General features: G+C 36.1%; 2 protein-coding genes across 2 annotated transcripts; both read left to right on the top strand.

Annotated features, from left to right (window-relative positions):
- The first annotated feature begins 397 nt into the window (after nucleotides 1-397).
- Nucleotides 398-1,671, top strand: LOC137731972 (GSH-induced LITAF domain protein-like). The gene is made up of 3 exons (XM_068471242.1): nucleotides 398-728; nucleotides 857-983; nucleotides 1,352-1,671. The coding sequence occupies exons 1-3, from the start codon at nucleotides 535-537 to the stop codon at nucleotides 1,433-1,435; spliced, it is 405 nt and encodes a 134-aa protein (XP_068327343.1). The 5' UTR covers nucleotides 398-534; the 3' UTR covers nucleotides 1,436-1,671.
- Nucleotides 1,672-16,163: 14,492 nt separating this feature from the next.
- On the top strand, nucleotides 16,164-19,139 carry LOC137731953 (zinc finger protein CONSTANS-LIKE 14-like). The gene is made up of 4 exons (XM_068471221.1): nucleotides 16,164-17,300; nucleotides 17,881-18,081; nucleotides 18,571-18,827; nucleotides 18,906-19,139. The coding sequence occupies exons 1-4, from the start codon at nucleotides 16,413-16,415 to the stop codon at nucleotides 19,009-19,011; spliced, it is 1,452 nt and encodes a 483-aa protein (XP_068327322.1). The 5' UTR covers nucleotides 16,164-16,412; the 3' UTR covers nucleotides 19,012-19,139.
- The last annotated feature ends 5,560 nt before the right edge of the window (nucleotides 19,140-24,699 follow it).

Below are 24,699 nucleotides of genomic sequence, written 5' to 3'. Positions count from 1 at the left end.
AAGATTCTATGATATCTTTTAGATAGTGTCATGATTTAGTTGTAACACCTAAAAGGTAAGCGATTTATAGGCAAAATGACAGTAAGATAATACACATCTCAGAATTCACCAAATTCTCTTTCTCTCCTTGCCGGCACCCCTCTTTCCCTCTCTATAAGTTCTCAGTTAAATAGGCTTACAACAACTAATAAGTAAATTAAAGAATTTGATTCAAGATGATTAAGGGATTTGATAAGAGAGGCAATTAATGCAAGAAAACTTGGAAAGTTCATTGTTGGGGGGTTTGGGCCGCGGGTCTGATTAGTCACTACTCTCTCTAGAAGATATATAGGTCAATGGATCCTGGATCCCATTGATAGATAGAGCCCAAGGACATTCTAGTCACCACAAGAAAACCGAATTTCCATCTGCTCATCACAGCTTTCCCTCGAATCGCTTCTCTTGTAAGATCAGCCAATTCCGATTCCAATCACCAGACCAGACCACAAGATCGCGGGATTTCATCGCACTCATAAGTCACGAACAAAGGCAGAGATGTCGAAGGTGGACGAACCGGTGATGGGAGTTCCAGTCTACACGTTGCAGAATCCGCACCAGGCCGGAATGATCCCGCCAAACGCCGTCTACGGCGACCCTAAGGGCGTCCCTCTCCACCAGACCTTTTACAGAGACACTCCCGCTCCCTTCAACTGCTCTTACTGTGGCGATACCGGACTCACCCAAGTCAGGTAAATAACAAAATTTGATCCTTTTGAGCAATTGGGATTTTGGGTTTGATTTTGTGTTCTTGATTATTCAAAGTTTGAAACTTGAGATATGTTTGGTTGATGTTTATTGGTGTTGAATGAATCGACAGATCAAAGCCGAGTATGGCATCTGTGGTGGCTTGTATGATGCCAATGATGCTTGGATGTTGCTTTCTTATGCCTTCCTGTGACTGCCTCTGGCATAAGTATCATTACTGTCCCAGTTGCCAAGAGAAGGTAAGACAACTCTTTCTATTCAGGACACATTTGGGGCTAATTCGGTAGCAATCACTTTTGCTAGACGTGCTTTTATTAGAAACATGTTAGATTTTTTGCTCATTAGGACTTCTGCTGGATGGGCTTTTATTAGAAACACATCGAAATTTTTATTGAATGTTCAAGTGCTTTCTGGAAAAGTTCAAGTGCTTTCTGGAAGAGTGCGGTGCTTCTTCTGAAAACACTTCTATGACCCATAAGCACTTTCAATTTTTCTACCAAACACGGTTGAAAACCCTCCTATGAGTGCTCTGTGCTGTGCACTCTCAAATTTTTTATGTTGCTTTTTCTCATTTTTGCTTAGAAATTTGACATGGGTTGTATTGTAGGTTGCTGATTTTGAGAAGTCGGATATTTGCATTGTTGCGGATCCTCCACACTGGACAGAGCACAGCTTTGCACTGCCTGCATGATGATCTGTATTTCACACTTTGTATGCGGCTTCTTCTCTGCTTCTTTGAACCCCGTATACCTTTAAAGATGTGTTAGTAGATAAATATAGTTTTAAGATGCTGCATTGAACTACTATTTGGCTATGGCATCTATATGGAGTTTGGAAAAATGGTGGCTTGGCTTCATAATAATGCAGTTTGACTGTAATTTTTAAATATGTGCAAGCTTTTAATAAAATGCTTTTGCTAATTTTGTACGTGCATGCTGTTGTGTTGCAAATGTTTTTATGGGAGTTGTGAGTTGTTTGAGGGACATGCTAGGTTCATCAATAAGGTTCCGAACCAGTCCTCGGAGGTCTAGTGTTTAGGGTCTAGTTCTCGGCAGGGTTATGTTGCACTTCTTGTTCAACCGCGACGGTGCTAATTTTTGAAATGGTTAGGAACTATAGGAATGTTTGAAAGTAGCATTCCTTGAAAAGCAATATTGCAATCATCATGAGCACTGGTTAGTTCACATTAGATGCAATTGGGATGCTGGATTATGTGAAACTTCCTGCCTCGTTCTGATGATTACAACTGCAGTATAAGCTATATTATCAAATTATGCAGTACCTTGTGTCAAAATTTAGTCAATTATCAAAACAGATGTCTTGTTATGGCATGAGATCGGAATGTACATCAGTTGTGATTCAAGTTGCTATCATTGGAACTTGCTTTTCATATGTTCATCGGAGAACGGCATGAGAAAAGGGATTGTACTCGCAGACTTGCAGTGTAGGTGCTTAAACCAAAGGAAATGTGTGTATTAGCTTAGGGTTTGAACCTTGCTTCGGTATCTCAAAATCTCAAATCGACAGTGTCAGGTGTGAAACTAAGCCTAAAACGAAGAATGATGTGAAAGTTGAGAAGTTGGGTAGGACTAGAGAGTTTTGAGTCCCAGTTACTGAAAACGGTGGGAATTCTCTATCTTACTAATTTTCTTAACTTTTATACAAATGATATTGGAGAGGCGCAAATCAAACTCAGGACTTGGAATGCAAGAATGAATGCTCTTACTTAATTGAGTTACAAGCACCTTGCATAAGTTCTTAATACTCAAAGCTTATTCGTTTATATTTATCTCAAACCAAAATTTTTGAAACGAAGAGTTCTTTGAGACCAGACGAACGCTAGCCCATGGGCGTTGTTGAAGGCCCTTGACATCTTATGATGGAGTTCTAATGGACTTTCATAAACTTCATGTGAATTTTTAGTCAATTTCTTCAAAATTGCAAGGGGAGAGACTGAATTTGTTACGGCCTACAATACATTATGAAATCCTCTAAATTCACCAAAACATGATTTTTAAACATCTTTTAACATCGAACTTTGATTGATACACATGAACTTGAATGCTTTAGTAGTATGATTGTTTACACCTTGAACTTGCATGAACTCGTTTGAGAGTTGAGCAAATTAAGTAGGTTTTCTTGTAGGGATAGGTTTTCTACAAGATAGGGATCCAAATTAAAATTCAATTTTTAACTCTTCTTCTAAACCATTTAGGATAATCTTGAGAATCAAATGCTCAAATCATTATTGAATTTAAACCAAATAAATCTTAAGAATCTTAATCTAATTAAGTTTTTCATGAGCAAGTCATAATTGGAATGGTTTTACCGATTCGGTAATTAAAAATTTAATTGAAATGAGACCCTAAAATTTAGCAAAAGATTACAGCAGCCCTAGGAGAGTTGTGTCACACCTCAAACTTCAAATAACCATTTTAGGGCATATGGTATTCTGTTACTGTCATACATTTCATGACAGGAATACAGCTACTGACAAATTAGTCAATTTATGGCTTGTCTCATCTTCACTTGTTTTGCATGTTGCTCCTCCTGTAGAGATTCTTCCGTTTCTACATTCATATTTCTTGGGCATGCTAGCCTACATGTTTATCTACCCTTCTTGATGTATGATTTTCTTTTTTACCTAATCATTTTGGAGTTTCCTTTTGTTTTGCCGCCTGTCTTACAAGTTCTTACGTTTTAGGTTTTATTTTAGAGGGGTTTGGTCCTATGTCCCCCTCTTTTTCTTGTATTTTCTTTTTCAAAAGGGGTAGGATTTATGCTCCCTCCTTTTCTTGTATTTTCTTTTTCAAGAGGGGTAAGATGTATGTCTTTCCTCTTTTTTCTTGTATTTTGCTTTCTACCATATGAGGAGTAAAGTTTATGTCTAGCCTGATTATGTCAATTTTTTTTTTCTTTTTCATATCAATAAATTGCCATCGTATTGCCAAAGTTCTAAAAAAAAGATAAAATTTTGTGTATCATTACAATTCGTATATAAAGAGAAAATAAATGGATTTCAAATGCTCTCGAATTTACTACAAGACCCACCCGTAAAGCAATGACGAAAGTTTCTATAGGATAGCAAGCTGATCTCTCCAAAAACTCACATTAACGAGAAGGTTGGATGCCTCCATGTCGACTCTTCGCTACCTAGGGTTGTGCCGTTGTAGTATGTTCCACAAGTTGGATTGTTTGGCCATCATATTTTTTCAAATAGGCTGGTGCTATTCACACTCCTCTTTTCACATTTCTCATACATTTTTTTTTTAATTTTTGGTTGTTAAATCAAATGAATTGAAGAAAATCAAATAAAAATTAACCAGGAGTATGTGGGAAGCAAAAAAAGGTGTGTGGATATCACCACCCTTTCAAATACATTGAACACAATGTTTTCCAAGTTTTCTCATTCCTTTGTATAGATAATTTAGACCTTTGATCATATTCAAATCCTTTCTTTCAAACTCCTCCAACCGAAGGAAACACGAAACACAACCGAAGTAGAACACAATTCTGACGATTTCTCAAAAATTTAGTTTTATATACCACATCTAATCTATAATCTATGCAACATTGCAACATAAAGCATATATCGGATACCACATTGCTGCTGTTGACCAAAAGATCTCGAACATTAGGATCCATAAGTCACCACAAGCAAAACAAGAATTTAATTAAGCAAATTCCGTATGAAAAATACAAGGAAAGGTCGAGTTGCAGACTACAGCAACCCATGCTCTCATTCACGCGTGGCTTTAGGATTGCAACAAATCTATACGATTTAACTGACTATTACACGCAAAAAGTTAACCAACTAAAAGCGTAAGGTTGTCCTGCATTAGTCTTCGATAAATCAACAAAAATGCTAATTAATTGTTACAACAAATATTAGGAAAACAATCAAATTATGTACCTTCTTCTTCCTTGAGAATTCCTTAAGAAGTTCTTATCCTGGTAGAAAATGGCATGAGACCCATGGAAGAAGAGGCCCAGCATGAGAGAAAAGAACCTGTCTCGATAGCCAAGGAGACTGCCTGTATACCACACAAGGATTCTTAAACCCTAGCAAACTAGCTAGCTAGCTTAGCTAACACTAGCTAAGCTAACCAAGCATATCTCTCACAGTACATATAAATTTTTCAGAGGCCTTTGGGAGGTTGCAGGCAAGTCATCCTTGGCTACAAAACACGGCTCTTTATCCTCATGTAGGACCTTTCTTCCCTCATCAGTTATGATATAATATAAGCATATATATCTATTCGTCTTGGTCCAATGCAAATTCCGACATTTAGTGTCAACCGAAAGCCACAGTACCAGATGTCCACCCCACGAGAAATCAACGAGTCCATGTCTTTGCACCAAAGCATGAAAAGCACGTCTCAGTGGCCCCTTAATCTTTTCAATTTTGGGGTTGCGTCCAAGGGGTATGTGTAATATTGTGATTGGCTGTGAGGTATGATAACTTCTTTTGACTTGTATAAGTGTCACACTCACACACATATATATATATATATATGATTCGAATTCTTCGAAGTTCTTCGGGATTTCAACGCTTAAAAGCTTGAACACTAGCTAAATATATATATATACCAAGCTTTCTCAATAAAAGAACCCTAAAATTCCATTTTATTTTTCTGAACACAATTTCGTCTTTTCATCTTTCTGGATGTCCTTTTTGCCATGGAATAAGAAGAAAAATACAGTGCCTGGAGCCTTGACGTGTCAAGCATATATCTTATGGACATTTACAGGCCAGCTTAGGTATAAGCTTCTTCTTGCCGTGTAAACTTGCTTGTATGGTCAATCAGGTCTTTTTATTCCCACCTTGGTTGCTTGCGGCCTATCAAGATTTGCTTTGTCGCCTACAGTCATGTCTTCGGCAATTAAAGATCACCAAATTCACCCCCAACTAGATTTTCTTCACTCACAAGTGAGTCTTCTCTGCTTTCAGAACCTCGTCAGTACTAGGACATGATCGCTGGACAAATCTTGTTCAATTTTGAAATTTGGTAAGATATATATATATATATATATATATATATATATATATATATAACATGTTCTTCAATAACAATTATATTCCCCATAAGAATGATGATAAATTTTGGGCAAATCCTTTTGAATGCACCCAATGAATATAAGGTGGTCTGTGTCTCATACGTAATCATACTGGTTTGAGATTTCTATGTGTTGTTTTTAACTTTTTTTGGCCCTCCAGCGTTTCAAGACAGGCCCTTACCTATATATGACCATCGTCATTAGGAATTGTGTACCTCTCGTCGTTGTTTATTATTGAGCAAGGAGGAAAATCCTTGCTTTGGATGACAAATTATGATCAACTCTAAAAGGAAGACTTTTGATGTGGTCCCTCGCCACTAACACTTATTGATTAAAACCTTAATCGTTTTAAATTTTTGATCAAAGTTCTTTAACTTTGTACACCTCATCATATTAATATTAATATATTTTCATGTCAAGAATAAAACTTGAGATTTTATGGTATTTAAAATCTCACATCTAATGAGCTATAAAAAAAATAAAAAAAAAAGGGCCAACAAAAAATATGGATTTTTTTTCAAAATTTTGATTGAATAAAAAATCAATATAACAATATAATTCTTTTTGAAAATGTATATTAATAGATGTTAAGTACATGTACGCATATATACACCAAAGGACATATTAATCCATAAATCAAATTACTTTGATATTTATGGGTGTGTATAAATTGGTTTTGGATAGTGGCAGCGAGAATGAGAGAACCAAGCTTTTTGATATCAAGGTTACTCACGATGCGTACAAAGTACTTCTCGTAAGACGCAACCGAACCTTGGGCATGCACTCTTTCTAATGAAGATGGAGACTTTGATGGAGCATTCATTTGTGCACTCTTTCTTTCTCCTTTTTATAGTGAAAAAGATGTATAGCGAGTCTTCAATGAAACACAAAACAATGTTTACATGCAAATGACCATTCCTGCAAACAATACCAAGTGCTTACATATATACATGTTTGTCATAATTGCACTCAGATGTTCGATCTGATAACATAAGCACGTGTCGATATTCTACATACATAAAAATGTCAGGAACTTTCATATAAAACTTTAAATGAACGGGTAAAATTGAGCATCTTCACAAAAAAAAAAAAATGTAATCAAAATTATCTTCTTAAATTAAAAACGAAAAGGTAATACTTAGCAAACAAAATGAACTTTTCCCTGGACGGTTGGACGGTGTGGCACTGCAACGTGGCTGCTTAAGGACAATGGGGCTGGAAATTCTAGGACGGTGGTGGAGGACGACCGCCAAAGACTGACTTAAGAGAAGGCTGCTGGAAATTCTAGGACGGCGGTGGATGCCGACCACCGCAGACTGACATAAGAGAAGGCCGCAAAGCCTCACTTCATCGTCATTCATGATTATTGTAAAATCATTTACACTAACTGACAAAAAAACTTATATGTAAGTATGTAACCAGTACGCTAAAGTGTTATCACTGCAAACAATTTATCCTTCGCGCCAACTGTTGACTACCCCGCATTGGTGAGAGGAAGTAGAGAGAGTTTAAATATAATGTATCTATTCTAATTAATATCGAGCTTTTTTATAATAAAATTTAACATTTGATGAATTAATCAAGTAGTAATTATCAAGTTAGGAATAGTATTGGTGACGTGGAGTTCTAGGCCTGTCAACTTGTTAGAAAAATTCAACATAATATCAGAGCCAAGTTTTCAGGCCGTGCAAGCCAAAATACTTGTCACCAAAAAGTGTGGCCTTTGACTTGTCATCAAGAAGTGTGAGTTTGAAAACAAGCATGGACGGAACGGTGTTATTAAAGTGGACTTTTGGTCCGTCCACCTAAAAAATAAGAAAGGGATCCTCTCTGGATTCCTTCCACCAAGTTTACTGATCCGGACTATTGAAATTTGATCAAACAACTACAAATAGGGACTCCTTTAAAAATTATAATAACCTTAATCATTAAATCAAATTTTAATTATCCGGATGAGTGGATTTTGTGAATTTAGTGAAATGGATTCAAGAGATACCCTTTCCAAAAAAATATTCAACCCCAACACTGTTCAATGGGTCTGCCTATGTGTTCTTGCTGGAGAGAGAATGGTCTGCACTGTTTCGGTGTAGCGCATGCCACCTTAAATCATGCAACGTCATTGATTTTTCCACAGATTTGGAATAAAAAACACAACAACTGATGTCAGCAGTGACATCAGCAGCCGTTATTCTTTTTTTTTAATCATAAAAAGGTAAAAAGTATGAATTGATGGAATCCGAATCTTCTTTATGAAGATTTTAGAAATTTATTCGGAATATTTTAGAAATTTGTGTATTATGTTCATTAAATTATGCGATCAAATATTATTTTAAATTTTTTTTAAAAATTAAATATAAATAATATTTGATGAAAAATGATTGTACATAATACGATAAACAGACATAATTTAAGAATTCTTAAAATTCTTACAAATGGAATGAGAATCATGCTAGGAATTGATGTACCCTAATATTTTTCATATATAAATAATACATTGTAACTGATGCGTGAGTGATGTCCACAATATTTCTCAATATGCTTAAAAGCTATAAAATATAATAAAGTAATGTTAAAAAGACAAAAACTATAAATAAAACTTTAAAAATTAAAGAATATAGAAGTTGATGATTGATTTATTACTTAAACGTTGATAGATATACTTATTTCCATGCTGATACATCATTTAACTTATAAATTTTATCTTTTTAGTATTATCCAATATAAAAATACCATTAGAGATGGTCTAATTATACCACCATTCTAAACAACTATAAGCATTCAGTGACTGATAAGAGCGATAATTCATACATGATTCATATAAAAAACATATTTTTGCAATTAATTTGTCTAAAGTAGTTTTAGTTTTTTTATTTTTTTATTTTTATGAACAAAAAGCAGTTTTAGTTTTGTTTTCGCTAAACATTCAGTAGTTTTCCTATTTGGCACACTTATGTTTTGCATACTTTGATAATTAGGCTTGACTAAATTTTAGGGTAATGTTATTCTCACACTCCATTTTACTTCTCACACTCTTATTAATTTTTGTCTATTGATCTTCTTTCTTTCACATGATCAGATGTCAAAAAATTAAGATAAGTGTGTGAGAGGGAAAAAGAAGTGTGTGGATAGCACCATCCAAATTTAATACTTAGTTAGCATCCCAAATCCGCATAGAATTTTATCTCATTGAATTTCATATAATTTCAAACACAGATGTTAGATTTTTATGCAGACGGTGAGGAAGGCCTTAGGTTTTGCTAGTTTTTTTTTTTTTTTTTTAATTTTTTAATTTTTATTATTTTTAATTTTATGTAGACTTAACAACGTTGAATTAGAGCTAACTATTAATTTTAATGAGTCATGTTTTAATTCATTGCATTATGAAAATGATTGAAATGTAGCTAAATGTACAAAATTAAATATAGAGACTCATGATTCCTAAAATACTTATATACTTTCATGTTTCAATATTTACTTGTACTTATTAGTATATTGTGAATAACATTCTTTGGCAATACTTTCTGGCAGATTTGTTTTCATATATTAAAAAGGGATATAAAACTTAAGGATAGTGTTATTCATACATTGTTTTTAGTTCTCTCACTCTCGGTAATTTGTTATCATTAAACTTCGTCAATTTATCCAATTCGACGATCGAAAATTAAAAAAATAAAAAAAAAGTGTGGAAAGAAAATATTAGTGTGCCAATAGAATTATCAAAACTTAATCTTAAATTAAAGGGGTCCTCGTTCTTCCCACAATGTAGTCACGTGCTTTCCCATACCCGAATCCGTATTAACAGAGATTTTGCCTTTTCATCCGCTGAGTCGCTAACCAATCCAACTCTACGGAAGACTAATCTTCATCGTCCAATCAAATAGTGTTACGAAATATATAAGACACAATTACATTACTGAAACAAAATGGTAACAACAATATTAAGGATCAAAATGTAGAAGATAAAACTTAGCTTGTATTGTAATATGTTAGATTTGTTACAACTGTCAATAGTCAGTTAGATGGTTAGGATCTGTTGTTAGCACAAGTGTGTGCAGCAAGTTGAATATATATATACACTCTGTAAACTTATTATTTTTCAATTAATGGAAAATACTTTTCCCATTATGGTATTAACCGCCTCAGTCTAACGACCTTCTCTCGATGCCCATGCTTCCTCGCTTCCTCTGCTTTCATTCTCAAACCTTAGCTATGGCAACTCAACCTTCTTCGTTCTCCGATTCTGGTTCCCAGGTTCATCTCCTTCCTACTGAGGTTCCGTGCCCTAATTCATCTGGCAATTCTTCGATTTCATCCATCACGATTCAGAATATTGGATCACTTATTCCGATCAAGCTTACTACAACAAATTACCTTACCTGGAGCGCTCTGTTTGTCCGATCTTCCACCGATACAATCTCATTGGAATTATTGATGGATCCATGGCTGCTCCACCGAAGTTTCTTTGTGATTCTACTGGAAATTGCATAACCATACTGAATCCAGAGTATGTCGCCTGGTTTGAAAATGATCAAAACATTCTCATCTGGATCAATTCTACTCTCTCTGAATCGTTGATTCTGTACACCGTTGGAGTCACATCTGCTCGTGATCTTTGGTCTGAACTTGAATTGCGTCTTGCAGCTACTTCTCAATCGCATATTCATGAACTTCGTTCTCGACTTCGCAATATTACAAAAGGTGATTCTCCTGCTACAGTTTATCTTCAGCAAATCAAAGATATTGATGATGCTCATGCAAATGTTGGTGTTTCGGTTAAGGATTCTGAGTTGATTTCAATGACTCTTTATGGTCTTCTTCCTGAATTCGACTCCTTCATCGATGCAATTCAATTTCGGCTTGGATCTACAACAATTGATGAGCTTCATGGACTGTTACTGAGAAAAGAAATTCATTTGGCAAATTGAAAGAAATCAGTATTTCCATCTTTTTTTTAGGCCTTTCATTCGACCTCTAGATCATCTTCTGCTGACCTTCTTCCTACACCATTGCCAAACCCTAATCCTTAGGCATTTGTTGCTCAGAATTTCAACCATGTCAACTCACACCAAGGTTGTGGAATGGATCGCAACTCTTCCAACCCTAGGCAGTTTCAATCTCGTGGAATGTATTGCAATTTCTCCACTTATCGATCCAACAATCAGCGCAGAATTACAATCATCCACACAATCAACGCCAAACCTATAATAGTGGAGGCTGCTATGGAAGAAGGATTTATTGTCAACTCTATCATGAATATAATCATGAAGCAATTCAATGTCCTCAGTGCATGAATCCTAATTTTGGCATCAAATCTTCTCAATCTGCTATGTGTGCCAGCGCCAAGTCTTCTCAATTTGGTTATCCTACTTGGCTCCTTGATTCCGGTGCCAGTTTTCACATGACAAATTCATATGCCAATCTCCAAAATCTAGAGCCATATATTGGTCCAGAACAAGTTTATATTGGTGACGGCAAATGTTTGCCCATACTAAATTATGGTTCTTCTACAATTCATACATATGCTCACACGTTTAATCTCAATAATGTATTACATGTTCCTGATTTGAAACAAGATTTACTCTCTGCCAATCAGTTTACCATTGATAATTGGTGCTCTATTCACATTTATCCATCTCATTTTACTGTAAAGATATTTCTTCAGAAATGATGCTTTTTAAAGGCTTTGTGAGGGATGACTTTATCCTCACTGCATCTCTCATTCTTATTGGAAATCAACATATGTTTGCTGCATCTATCACTACATCTCAGGATGTTTGGCACCAACGCTTGGGATATCCCTCAGTCGAAGTGTTAAATAAGTTGACTTCAACATCTAGCATTCATGTATCTACTAGTATAACCAAGTCTTTCTACTCTAATTGTGCTTTAGTCAGGAGTTCTAAACTCTCTTTTGGGTCTATAACCAGTACTTCTTGAAAACCCTTGGAGTTTTTGCATATAGTTGTGTGGGGACCTTCACTAGTTCCTAGTATCATAAGATATAGGTACTATATCATCTTTGTGGATGATTTCACCAAGTACACTTGGTTCTTTCCTCTCAAGTGTAAATTTGATGGGTTTACTACATTTGTACATTTCAAACTTCTTGTTGAAAACTTGTTGGGAAATAAAATTGTTACTCTTCGATCTGACTCTGGTGGAGAATATCTCAGTTCTATGTTCATTACTTATCTTAAGGATAATGGTATTCATCATCAGTTAAGTTGCCCTCATACCCCAGAACAAAATGGGTGTGCTGAGCGCAAACATGGGAACTTGGTTGAAACTGCTCGAACCCTCTTAACTACTTCTATGGTTCCACATGTGTGTTGGGTTGAGGCTTTCTCCACAACCATCTATCTCATTAATAGATTGCCTACTGTGCATCATCCTTCACCTTATGAGTTACTGTTTAAAAAGTCCTCGAATTATACTTCTCTAAGAGTATTTGGTTACAGCTGTTTTCCATGGTTAAAACCATATACTTCATCTAAATTGGAGCCTAAAAGTAAAGCTTGTGTCTTCATTGGTTATAGCCTCAATCATAAATGGTATATATGTCTTGACTTGCATACTAAGAAAGTCTACATTTCCAGACATGTCCAATTTGATGACTATACATTTCCATTCCATTCCAAAGTTCCAGATTTATCCTCTACTCAAAGTTCTCCATTATTATCTTCACATACTATTCCTACTACCCTTACTTTTCCTCAATTAACTATTTCTCACCCTACACCTCCACCTTCTCTTTCATCTCATTCTGCTATACCTTCACCTTTATCATCTCATTGTCCTTCACCTTCAATCCCAGATACCACTATCCTATATCATCTACTCAACCTATTATATCTCCAACCCCCATCTAATACTCATCCTATGCATACTAAATCCAAAGCAGGAATTTATAAACCTAAAGCCCTTCTTTCCACTAAACATCCTTTACCATCATATGTTTCCCCAAACTATTTACCTTCTACCTATCTTCAAGCTTCCAAATTACCACAATGGAGACAAGCTATGCAAGAAGAATTCAATGCACTTCTCCAAACTGGAGCTTGGAAATTGGTTCCTTTTAACCCATCTCAAAATGTTGTAGGCTGCAAATGGGTATTTCAGATATAAAAAAAAGGCTGATGGCTCTATAGATCGTTATAAAGCTGGGTTGATGGCCAAAGGGGTCTCACCAACAATAGGGTTTGGATTACACAGATACTTTCAGCCCAGTTGCAAAGCCTATTACCATTAGGCTTCTTTTGACCATGGCAGTTCAGTTTGATTGGTTTTTAAACCAACTTGATGTTAGTAATGCTTTTCTCCATGATAATCTTTTTTGAAGATGTATTCATGAAGCAGCCCTCTAGCTTTGAAGATCCAACTAAACCAACTCATGTGTGTCATTTACAAAAGTCTCTATTTGGGTTGAAACAAGCTCCAAGAGCTTGGTATGACAAACTGCATAGTGCTCTACATTCTATGGGTTTCATTAGTTCTATAAATGATCACTATCTGTTTATTAAAAAGGATCATACATTAGTGTTTGTATTAGTGTATGTTGATGACATATTAGTGACAGGGCCCTCTTCTCAAGCTTGTCAAGCTACCATTTCTCATCTCAGTTCCTTGTTTCCTATCAAGGATTTTGGCCCCTTGCACTACTTTCTTGGACTTAAGGTCAAGAGGTCTTCCAAATGGATTCTTCTATCTCAAACAAAGTACATACTCAATTTGCTGCAAAAAGCCAAAATGGATGATGCTAAGCCATCCGCCACACCTTTGAGCACCTTAAAATTGGATCACTCATCTCCATTACTCTCTTATCATACTGAGTATTTAGTTGGTGGTTTGCAATATTTGACTTGGACTAGGCTTGATCTTTCATTTGCAATAAACCTTGTGTGTCAATTTATACACAGTCCAAGACAATCACACCTCCAAGCAGTCAAAAGAATTCTGCGATATCTCAAAGGCTCTTGACTTAGGTTTTGGTTTCCTGAATGCCAAATCTCTCAGTATTCATGCTTATTCTGATGCTGACTGGGCATGGTGTTCTATTGATCGAAGAAGTACCAGTGGTTTATGTATATACTTGGGTAATTATCTCCTTAATTGGAGTGCTAAAAAGTACCCAATAATGGCTAGATCATTTACAGAAGCTGAGTACAGATCATTGGCAAATACAGCTGCAGAAATCACTTGGATTTGTAAGTTGTTATTTGATATTGGTTTGACTCTTCCAGCACCTCCACAACTATGATGTGATAACATCTCTACAATAGGATAACATAGTTAGCTCGTGAAAGTGTTGATGTTACTTAAGGGTACTTAGGTAACATAAGATAAACACAATGTGATGACAAAAAAATGCAGTTGGGGCACATGATGGCAACAAATGCAGTGGGGGCACGTGCCTCCACAGGTCCTTACATAGCTCACCCTTGATATTCTATGTACTGTGAAGGTTGGAGAAGTAATCTAGGCACATAATGTTACATAGTAAATTGTAGCAATTGTATATGAACTAAAAATTCATTATTATAGTAAATTGTAGCAATTGTATATGAATTAAAAATTCATTATTATTGGTTCTTCAACTCATCAAAACATGTAGATATAGTTATTTTCGTCAACTCTGTCAGAATTCTGTCAAAATAAGTTATGTTGGAAGGACTATTGCTACAATTGGGTTAAAGTTGAGGGATTATTGCTACAATTGAGTTAAAGTTGAGAGATTATTGCTTCAATTGGGTTAAAGTTTAGGGATCATTTCTCTAGTTGAATTACAGTTGAGGGACCATTGATATAATTTTTCTTATTTGACTTTTCCTCTTTGCCCCTTGATTTAGCCTGACATGAATGACACATGACTCATTTTGACGAAAGTTTTAATAGAGTTGGTGAAAAAAACCATAGTTGCATGTTTTGTTGAGTTGAAGGACCAATGGTAATGGATTTTTAGTTAAGAGACCATTGCTTCAATTGAGTTAAAGTTGAAGAACCATTGCTACAGTTACACTAATGTTGAATTCACAATAATTGGATATCAAACTTATTATACAACAGTTGAACTCAAAACCTTGTATTTGCAAGTGAGGAGACGGTGTTAGTGATTAAGGCTTGATAAGTTTAAGATTTTATTTTCTCTCGAAGTTTAGGAGTTCTTTCCGCTAAATTTCAAAACACAAGGATCAAAATGTTCAAATTTTATTAAGAGAAAAACTTAGATCAAACAAGAATGTTAAAATAATAGTATATCAAACAAATCATTGAACATCGCGTGAAATACTTATTTTATTGTATTGGCCCAAATTCCCGTCAAGGAACGGTGGACCAGCCCACCTTTTATAGGTGGTGTGGATGAAGCTCTATCTCTAGGCAATTTGCTCATTGTTCAAGGTATTAAACCTTTGATTTGGGACTTTTGCGCCATGATTTGGGGCCTTTCGCTCAAACTCTCCCATAATTTCAAATCAACCCTCCAACCACTTACATCCATCACTGACATCCCCTTCAGATTTGACGGATCTCATTTCAACACTAATTCGCTGCTTTATCCATGGTTCTCTTTGATTAAGGCAACTATATGTTGTCACCCTTACAAATGTCTGGGGTCTCCTTGACTTGGTGTTTCACCACCTGAATTTTTTCATTTTAGCTTGGATTTGAGCATTTAGATGCCAATTATGTGTTTGTTTTCAGTTAAGGACTGGAATTGTGACAATTGGAATGGACATTATTTATTTTGCTCTGCAGATATGGCTCATTTTCACTGGCGTTGAGACGAATAAGCTTGAGTTTTGCTTTCTACATAGATTTTTTTTTTTTTTTGTTCGCTGGTTGTTGCCACCAATTATGCTGCCGAGGAGGCGGCATGTAAATTTTGATTTAGAATTTTTTGGTCTTTCTGTATGGTCACTTTTAGGTCTTTTTGTGTAGTCTTAACTCTTACGTTAAAACACATTCTAGTATAGATAAGAATCTTTACTCATACGTTGAATACATAAATAGAGTCTCATTTGTATATGTCCCATTTATAAAGCAGTTGTCATTTGCCCACCTTCGTCATCGGAGTCTCTATATTATGTTCTTTTCGACTTTGTCTTTAAAAATCCCAATGACCAAGAAAAAAAAATTTCAAGACGGTGCGAAAAAAAATTTACCAAAAAGAAATTTAACAATAATTAACATGCCAATGTAGATGACAGCGCAGCAAAAAGGTCGACGATAGCGATGTTATCACCAGTTTATTCGAATGGGCTCCATCTCTAAGATATTTTTTTTTCCCGGAGGCCTTTTAATAATGACAGAGCATGTCAGCAACCTCCCCATAGATAGTAAAAAAGATTTGCTATTACTCATACTCGTACGATCCACTTCCTATTTCCATCCATTTCCGTTTAAACAACAAATAAAATAGTAAAAAAAATATCGGCATCGCGATCCGAAGCCTAAATGGAAAAACAGACACTCCATTTAGTCATTTTTTGCTCTCATAATTCATTCTGCTCCCTGAATTTTGAGAAAATCTCTCTCAAAGTTTGAAACTCTGAATTTTTCTGCAAATTTTGGAGTCGTTTGATACTGGTAGGTGGGAAATTAGGGATATAGAAATGGTGAGCCCCAAATCTGGAGGTGTAGAAGGGGTGTCCTGCGATTTCTGCAGCGACCAGCCGGCGGTTCTCTACTGCCGGGCAGACTCCGCCAAGCTCTGCTTGTTCTGCGACCAACTCGTCCACTCCGCTAACTTGCTCTCCCGGAAGCACGAGCGCTCTCTGATCTGTGATAATTGCGCCTCGGAGGCCGTCTCAGTCCGCTGCTCCACCGACAACCTCGTTCTCTGCCAGGAGTGCGATTGGGACGCCCACGGTAGCTGCTCTGTCTCCGCGGCGCACGATCGCACCCCTCTCGAGGGATTCTCCGGCTGCCCCTCGGCACTCGAGCTCGCCTCTCTTTTGGGTCTGGATCTCCAGGACAAGACTCTGCCGGCTCGACCCGACCTGCAGTCCCAGAACTGGGATATGGGTTTGCCGTCCATGGATTCGTCTTGGAACGGGTTTGGACTGCAGGACTTGATGGTGCCCAATCGCAACCAGAACTGCGTCGTTTACCCGACTGGTGAAATGAAGAGACAGAATAGTGGGGGCATAGGCGGGAAACAAAAGCACGGGATACAGAAGCAGCTGCTGGAGTTGTTTAAGAGAGACTTGGATGGTGGAGGTGGAGGTGGCAGTGGAAGCGGTGGTGCTGAGAATTTGGTGCCAGGTACGCCAGCAAGGAATGGTTGGCAGGAGGAGAATGGGAGTGAGAATATGGAAGGGCATGCTTCAATTGATGTGAGGAATGAGAATGGAGGTGTTGACGGGGTTGTAGCTCCAGCTGCTGCTCCGCAGCCAGTGTTGCAGCAGCAAACACCCTTTACGACTCTGCTCATGATGCCGGAAGAGAACCGTGACGGTGACATGTTGTGGGATAGCAATCCCCATGGACACAACACTCAGGTATCATCCCGAATTTGCTTTTAGTTTGTTTGATGTCAATTGAACTTAATTCCTGAATTGAGCTTTAGTCAAAACACATTGATAACGAATCTACATAATTAATCGAGATTTCAATCTTACAAGACAATGGAAGCAAGGTTTAACCGAGATTTCACCTGTGCGTATTTAATCTGTGTTTGCGTTTCTCTTCTAGCTTATCGCGCTCCTTCCTTTTATATTGAACAACTCTCACTCTTACTAGTTCCACTATCTGTCTACACCTAACTCTAGAACTTCATATAGTGGAGTATGAGAGCAAAGAGCAAAGAAATTAGTTCCTTTCGTCGATGAGATTTCAGTTGTGAACTCGTTCCTCTTGTGGTTCCCAATTTGATTTTGTTTACTTCCTCTGCAAGTTATCTTTTGGCTTTGATAGGACTGAATTCTTTTCCAGTATTAAGGGTTTTATATGCTATAGTATCTTGTCTTTAATTGTGAAGGCTTTGCATAACTAATGGATTAGCATTAATAGTAAGTTCCCCATTACAATAAGATATGTGTGCGACTATGATAGTCACGCTAACTTGCTACTGGCTCGCAGATATGGGATTTTAATTTAGGACGGTTGAGGGATCATGAAGAGTCAGGTCCATTGGAAGTCACATATGGTTCAAACGATTCAGGATTTATGATCAAGAATTTTAGCGAACTTGTGAAAGAAACATCATTGACTGATACAAAAATGTTCAGAGATATGTACCAGGTGAACTGCCCTATTGGACATGAGGACATAAAATTCAATGTAAGTCCTTTCTGTATTCATTTGTTTGTTCACTGAGGCATTGTAAATACATCAATACCATACTGTCCTCATACGGAACCTTTTGTCATGTTCAAGTATTTCGTACTCCAATCAATCTCGACAGGTTTCTATATGTAGTGGTTGTTGTTGGAAAATGTTATGAAATCAATACACTCTAGAACCCCCTGTATGTGATTTAAACCTCACTTTTGTTTTAGAGATGTATAAGTTCCATATGTGGTAATCCCTCTTGCTTTTTATGCAATCTAACTAGAAATTCAAAATCTTTATGTAGCAAGTAATGAACCAATGTTCTATTACTGAATGGCACAAAATGGTCAATATTGTAAACAAAAGTCTTTATGAGTGTTAAACTTTGCAAGTTGTCTTTTGATGATTGGAACTCGCATATTTTAGACATTGATATTGAAGCATTTATGCGTAACTTCTTGTATGTAAACTTTGGTTCTTTAATTGTGAGGGCTGCAGTTGAATTTTGACGGCCATCATCAGGGTCCAGCAACATCCGCAAGCAGCAACGTCCCTATTGGACAGCCATCATCAGGGTCGGTATTTGGCGAAGACAAATGTTCTGGTTCCTCTACCGACATCAATTTTATGGAACAATCATTTGTTATGAAGGGTGACAGTCTGAGAACAGTAGGAACAAAGGCGGACATGGAGTTGCTTGCACAAAACAGAGGCAACGCCATGCTTCGTTACAAAGAGAAGAAGAAAACCCGAAGGTACATTTCCTTTTTATCTTCTTCTACTTAACCCTTCCCACCACTGTATAACAGGACTTGTGCCATTTTTGTGAACAGATATGAGAAGCACATAAGGTACGAGTCAAGGAAGGCAAGAGCTGATACTAGGAAGCGAGTCAAGGGTCGATTTGTGAAGGCTACTACCGAGGCTCCCGATGGTTAGATCCATGTCGACTTAGGCTTCTCCTAGCTCTTTGTTTGTAAATATTTGTTACTTTCGTCGCAAGGCAAATGTATAATTATGCACTCGTTAACTCCATGAGATCAAATACTATGTGTTTGTTCTGTCTATTTGGCTGCGACGTGTATGCCTGCATATAAACAGCTCCGCTGCTCTCCCAGAACAAAGACAATAGGTGAAAAAAATCAAAGCTATCCAATAAAACAGTACTTTCTACAAAATCAACACTTTGATTCTTGCCAAGGAATCGAAAGAGAAGACAACCCAAGTTGTCATTCTAAAGACAAAGAAACTTCCATTGAACTAGTAAACACCCTCGGAATTTTTACCATATCTTACACATTTTGGTCACAATTTTCTCTATTTTTTTTATTGGTTTACAGTTTATATCTACGGGGTGCCGGCTTCGACTCACAAGTCGAAAACTCACAATGTATTATTTCAGAATTATTTGATATTTCGTTTTCTAAGACTTAAATAAAACGGGGACCTGAGGTTGAGGTGTCCAAAACATATTGTGGGTCGCCAGTTGGGGAAGTTAAAAAACATGGCGACTGTGTTATGTAAAGGATATCATCACCTTGCAATCTTGTTTTATGTACGTCTGTAACGTCTCTCCTCGTTTTCTATGAAAATGAGCATTTTTCATCAATAATCGGCTGCTCTCTCTTTTTTTTTTTTTTTTTTTTTTTTTTTTTTGTGTTTGCTATATATGATTTGCAGTTACCACTAAATGAAAAAAAAAAAAAAAAAAAAAAAAAGAGAAAAGAATACAAAATGCATAAATAATATATCTATGCATTTTAGTTGCAGATTCTCTGATTCTTTTACTGGTTTATGGTCTTATACATCATTGTACATTAACTCATCAATAGGGATCTCGAGGTGATGGCAGTACCTCAAATTTATTATTCGATGCCAATTGAAAAAGTCGAAAGAAATAACGACATGTGATGTGCGATGTGTTCCCTAAACTTTTGAGAGATGACTGTGGACTTTTCCTCCCGTCAACCTTAATTCCTGATGCATTCCAGTGGTCGCCAATTTCATAATCCCAACAACACCGGTGTCCTTAAGGGATCCCCATCTATATATACTAAATTATCAATGTCAATGCTGGTTTATCTTACGTATGAAATCCCAGTTCCTCTATAAAAGGAACAATTCAAGCTCTACTTTGATTACCGCTTAGATTCTATCATTTTGTATAACTGATGTGTTTTCCAGGTTGGCTTGGTTTTCTACTTGCGGTTGCAGTAGCCATTGCATCAGTGGGTTGCAACTCGGAAGGTATGCTCTAATGTCTGGAAAATGAAGTTAGCCGACCCAAAAAATGTCCTCCAGGACTGGAATCCAACGTCGCCAAATCCATGCAGCTGGTACCGTGTTACAAGGGTGTAAGTGGTTTTATTGACATTGAACTCAACACCTTGCTATTGCTGCAAATTCCTTCCACTAATTAGCCTCCCTTGGAAGTTTTGGTAACAAGTAATCAAACAAATTACTACGTATCTTATTACTACGAAGTTATTTTTTATTGATCTTAGTTTAAATTCTATAGCTGAGTCAGTTTGATCTGCTCCTTACTCTTTTCTTCTTCTTTATTGGCATGTATTAATGGGACTACAATTACAAGAATAATACAATATCGTAAAGCTCGGAAATAAACGAAGATGGCGAGTTAGAATACCAACATGAAACTTGGGATTCCGAAAGCCCAATAAACTTAAGCCTATGTTATTTAGAAAGGTCTTATTGAACTAGGTTTGAGTTCAAATTAGTTTAGATCAGTCGTATTGGAAGAGGTTTGGATGTCCTAGTTTACATAGGATTAAAATTGAAATTGAATCCTAAATTACTCACTGATATTAAAACTAGGAGACAAATGTTGGTTTCCTACAAGGATTCTAATGGAAGAATCATAGGAATTGTTTGTCTATATAAAGGTGGCATTTATTTATTATCCCACTCATTCTTGGACTAAAACTTATTGTTAGTTGATTGAAAAACTGATAGAGGGGAGAACGTCAGCTTTGGAAGATCATGGTTTCATAGCTTCTTCATCGGCTTCTAGGTCAGATTTTTAATCCTATGTGTATCGTATGTGTAACCTTGATTATACATATCAGTAACTATATTGACAATAATATAATGGTCATTTTTCTGTTGCAGCTCCAAAATACATACATGTTTGACTATGTGAGTTTGAGTTGTAAATGCAGATCAATATAATTGTGATGGCTGGAACTGGTTGTGTTGTATAGTGTATTCTTAGTTTCTTTTATTATAAAAATAAAAAGAAAAGAAAATTCATTTTTCACTAAATGTGACATAAGATGTGAACTTGATGAATAATAAAAATCGACCTTAATCTGTTTTGCTTTGTTTTATTTTCGTTCTGAAATGTGAACTAAAGAGACCCCATAGACAACTAGCAAAGGTGACTTTGGATGATCAAGCAAGCATTATAATCTAAAGCAAATAAAGTACAAAACTACAAATCAAATTTTGAGTAGGGAAGGTCAAAAGCAGCGGGAAACTGTTTGCCTTTTTCATTAGCATGTCACTCAGTCAAATATGATGCATTATTCAAAACTATTATAAAGATACTTTTTGTTGTTCTTCTTCCTTCTTTTCAATTTAACTAATCAATTGTATCATGCATCATGATCATGACCCTCCACCTCAATCTCAAAAATCAAATCCCTACTGCCAAACGCGTATCTTTACTTCTAGGATGATCCTCTCCGGATCTTCTTTGTTAGGATATTTGAGGATCCTCCAATCACATACGTTCATCATACATCATACGGTTAGAAATTATTGTAAAGTTTTTTTATTTAAAATTGAATATAAACAATACCTAACAAACACTGACCACACGATATACGATGAACGAATATGATCGGAGGATCTGCGGGATGCTCGCAAAAAGAAATTGGCAAGGATCCTCTCTCTCTTTACTTTTGAATCGCGTTGATAAATTACAGACTTATTTGAATGACTACTACTATTTGAATCTTATTTGCTGCTGATGAAAATTTTAATATGTGAATTTCACATATATTAAATTTATTATTTGAATTATATTTATAAATGTGATTCGCAAGATCAGTAAAACCAAATCCTATCTTAATTCATGAGTCTCGCAAAATCACCGGGGACAATGGGGGGAAACTTTGTGACAATTCAAAACTCGTGAGGTAGTGATTATACACTCAATTGTCCATATATATAGAAAGCTTTTTCCGTTTGAAGAAGATTAAGTGGATGGCTTTTTTATAGTTTGTTACTTTGTTCCACCTTTCTCCAATTCTATGATGAAGTGAAAAAATAAAGTGGGGAAGATTTGCGATTTAAGTGCTTTTCGGTTGGTCAAGTCACTTCTTTTAAGGAGAAGGAAGTGACCATGCATGAATCATGTCTAATGTCTATTATACAAGAAGGTCTTTGCCTTGTCCCACTCTCACCCACCCATCTCTATATTACTCTATGTGCATGTAATGAATGGAACCCTACTAAACACACATGCACATGTTGTCGTGGATCAACCAAAAGAAAAGTCAGGGACTCATCATGAAGATAGAATAAGACCGAAAGTTATAATATTCTCCGAAGTATAGTATCCATTGGAATTTTAAGCTGTTGGTGTTTTCGATTATTGAATCTTTGCTATAAAAAAAATCAATGTTTATGAGAATTTTGATATGTACTATACTCCAAATCATACTAAAAAGTTCTAAGAAAAGACTTCTTAATTTAAACTAGAAGATGGACCCCTATTAATATTATCACACTAGCCATTACATTAAAAGACGAGTTTCACATGCATGCCTATAACAATCACCACACCTTTGTAATAATTCTTAGATGCAGAGTGGACCAGATACTCCATATATAATTACTTACTCCAAAACAAATGACTGCCGATTGTGTATTTGTGATCACATAAATGAACCGAAAACTTGGATTGTAAGTATATATGGGTTCTTTCTCTAACAGTGAATATTGGCTCAAAGCTCAATCATCAATATTGTCAATATTGTTAGAATAATTAGCAATTAGGGTTTCTCTACGGTCGACCTGTTGTATAACCATCGTTGCAATTAGGGTTTCTCATTTTTTTGGGGTCACCAATTAGGGTTTCTATAGGGTCTTCCGTCTATGCATATTTATGTGTTATGTCGACTTTTGCAAGATGTAGTATTTTCATATGTTGATGTCTTGCATGTGGCCGATCATATCAATGGTTAGGATATCGCTTTTAATAATAATAAAAAAAATTATACTGATATCTTGTCAACATGCATTATGCAGTATTCTCCTTTCATTTCAGTTAATAGAATATATAAGAATCACAATTTACAATCAGTTTTCTTTGTTTTTTGAAAGATAAAAAAACTTACACATAGAATACGTAGAGGATTCTATTTCCAAAATTATCAAAAAGTAACTTAAAAATTATTAATATGAGAAAAATTAGCAAATCAAATACAAGACTGACTATTGTTATGTGTCAAGAGCAAAAGAATCGGCGGTCATATTGGCTTCTCTAAATATGTGATTAATTGTGTAATGTGGAATTCGTTCCAATATATAAATGTCAAATATCCGTGATAATGAATGAAATCTGTCATAGTATGTATCTCTTTCTTGATTGCAATGAATCAAAATTTTGCAAATCAATTTTCATTGTACCTCTTTCTTTAAGTTGTTTACAGTCACATTATTCTTAACACCTTTTGCATACTTGAGAATCGAAACAGCTTCTTCTAAATTTGAAAATAAACCGAGGTCAAGAACTTTGCTTGGTGCAATTTGGTTGACTTTGGTAGTGCTAATGGAACTATGTTCCTTTAAAAGCAGGCCTCTCAATGCCGAATGTGGGTATAAAATATGTACTTATATTCATCCAAATCTGTACTATATATGCCTACTGTGTACAATAATAAATTAAGCATAGTCTCTGTATAGAGGTATTCCCGACCACCACAGATTTCCAAGTTGCATTATTCCCCAATGCTTATATGTATGCTCTTTATAATTGTCCCTATCTATGCTTTAACCTTGGGGAATAAAACAAAGACCAAAGCATCAGTTTCTAACAAGTCTCCTTCTGTTGCGGCATCAGTAATCTTACATGATATTGATACATCATCATCCTTCAATACTTACGCACTGCACCACTGTAAACATTTTTTTTAACTTTATGGGGACGTCCCTGCAGTTTTGTTGTGTGAGTCCGTCCCACAAGTGTTAAGTCTTGTGTTTGGTTCCGACAGAGGTTCAAAGATATGTCTGGATTCTCCCACCCATCTCTCTTTTCAAAGCTGCCATGCACGCAAACCTCTACCCTGTCCATTTTTATCGTCAGGTTTCACACATAAAAAAAAAAATAGAAAATTAAATTGAACACATTGGGAGGGAATGGTCCGAATGGAACAAAATCATTTCAGGACACTCCTTTTTTCTTATGCCACATTCGTTTTTTAGTGTTTTTTTATACTACTTTGGTTTATTCAATTCAAATGTTACAAATAAATAAAACATGTAGGAAAAATAGTTTGAAAAAATTAAATTAGATTTAACATACGTTTTTGGTTGTGCCACCACACTAAAGTCACCCATAAAATGAGGTACGTATCAAAACTCAGAATCCCTTACATCTGG

Source organism: Pyrus communis, chromosome 4, assembly GCF_963583255.1.
Source record: "Pyrus communis chromosome 4, drPyrComm1.1, whole genome shotgun sequence".
Lineage (NCBI taxonomy): Eukaryota > Viridiplantae > Streptophyta > Magnoliopsida > Rosales > Rosaceae > Pyrus > Pyrus communis.
The sequence above is the reverse complement of the archived record's forward strand: the minus strand, read 5'-3'. Positions and strand labels throughout refer to the sequence as shown.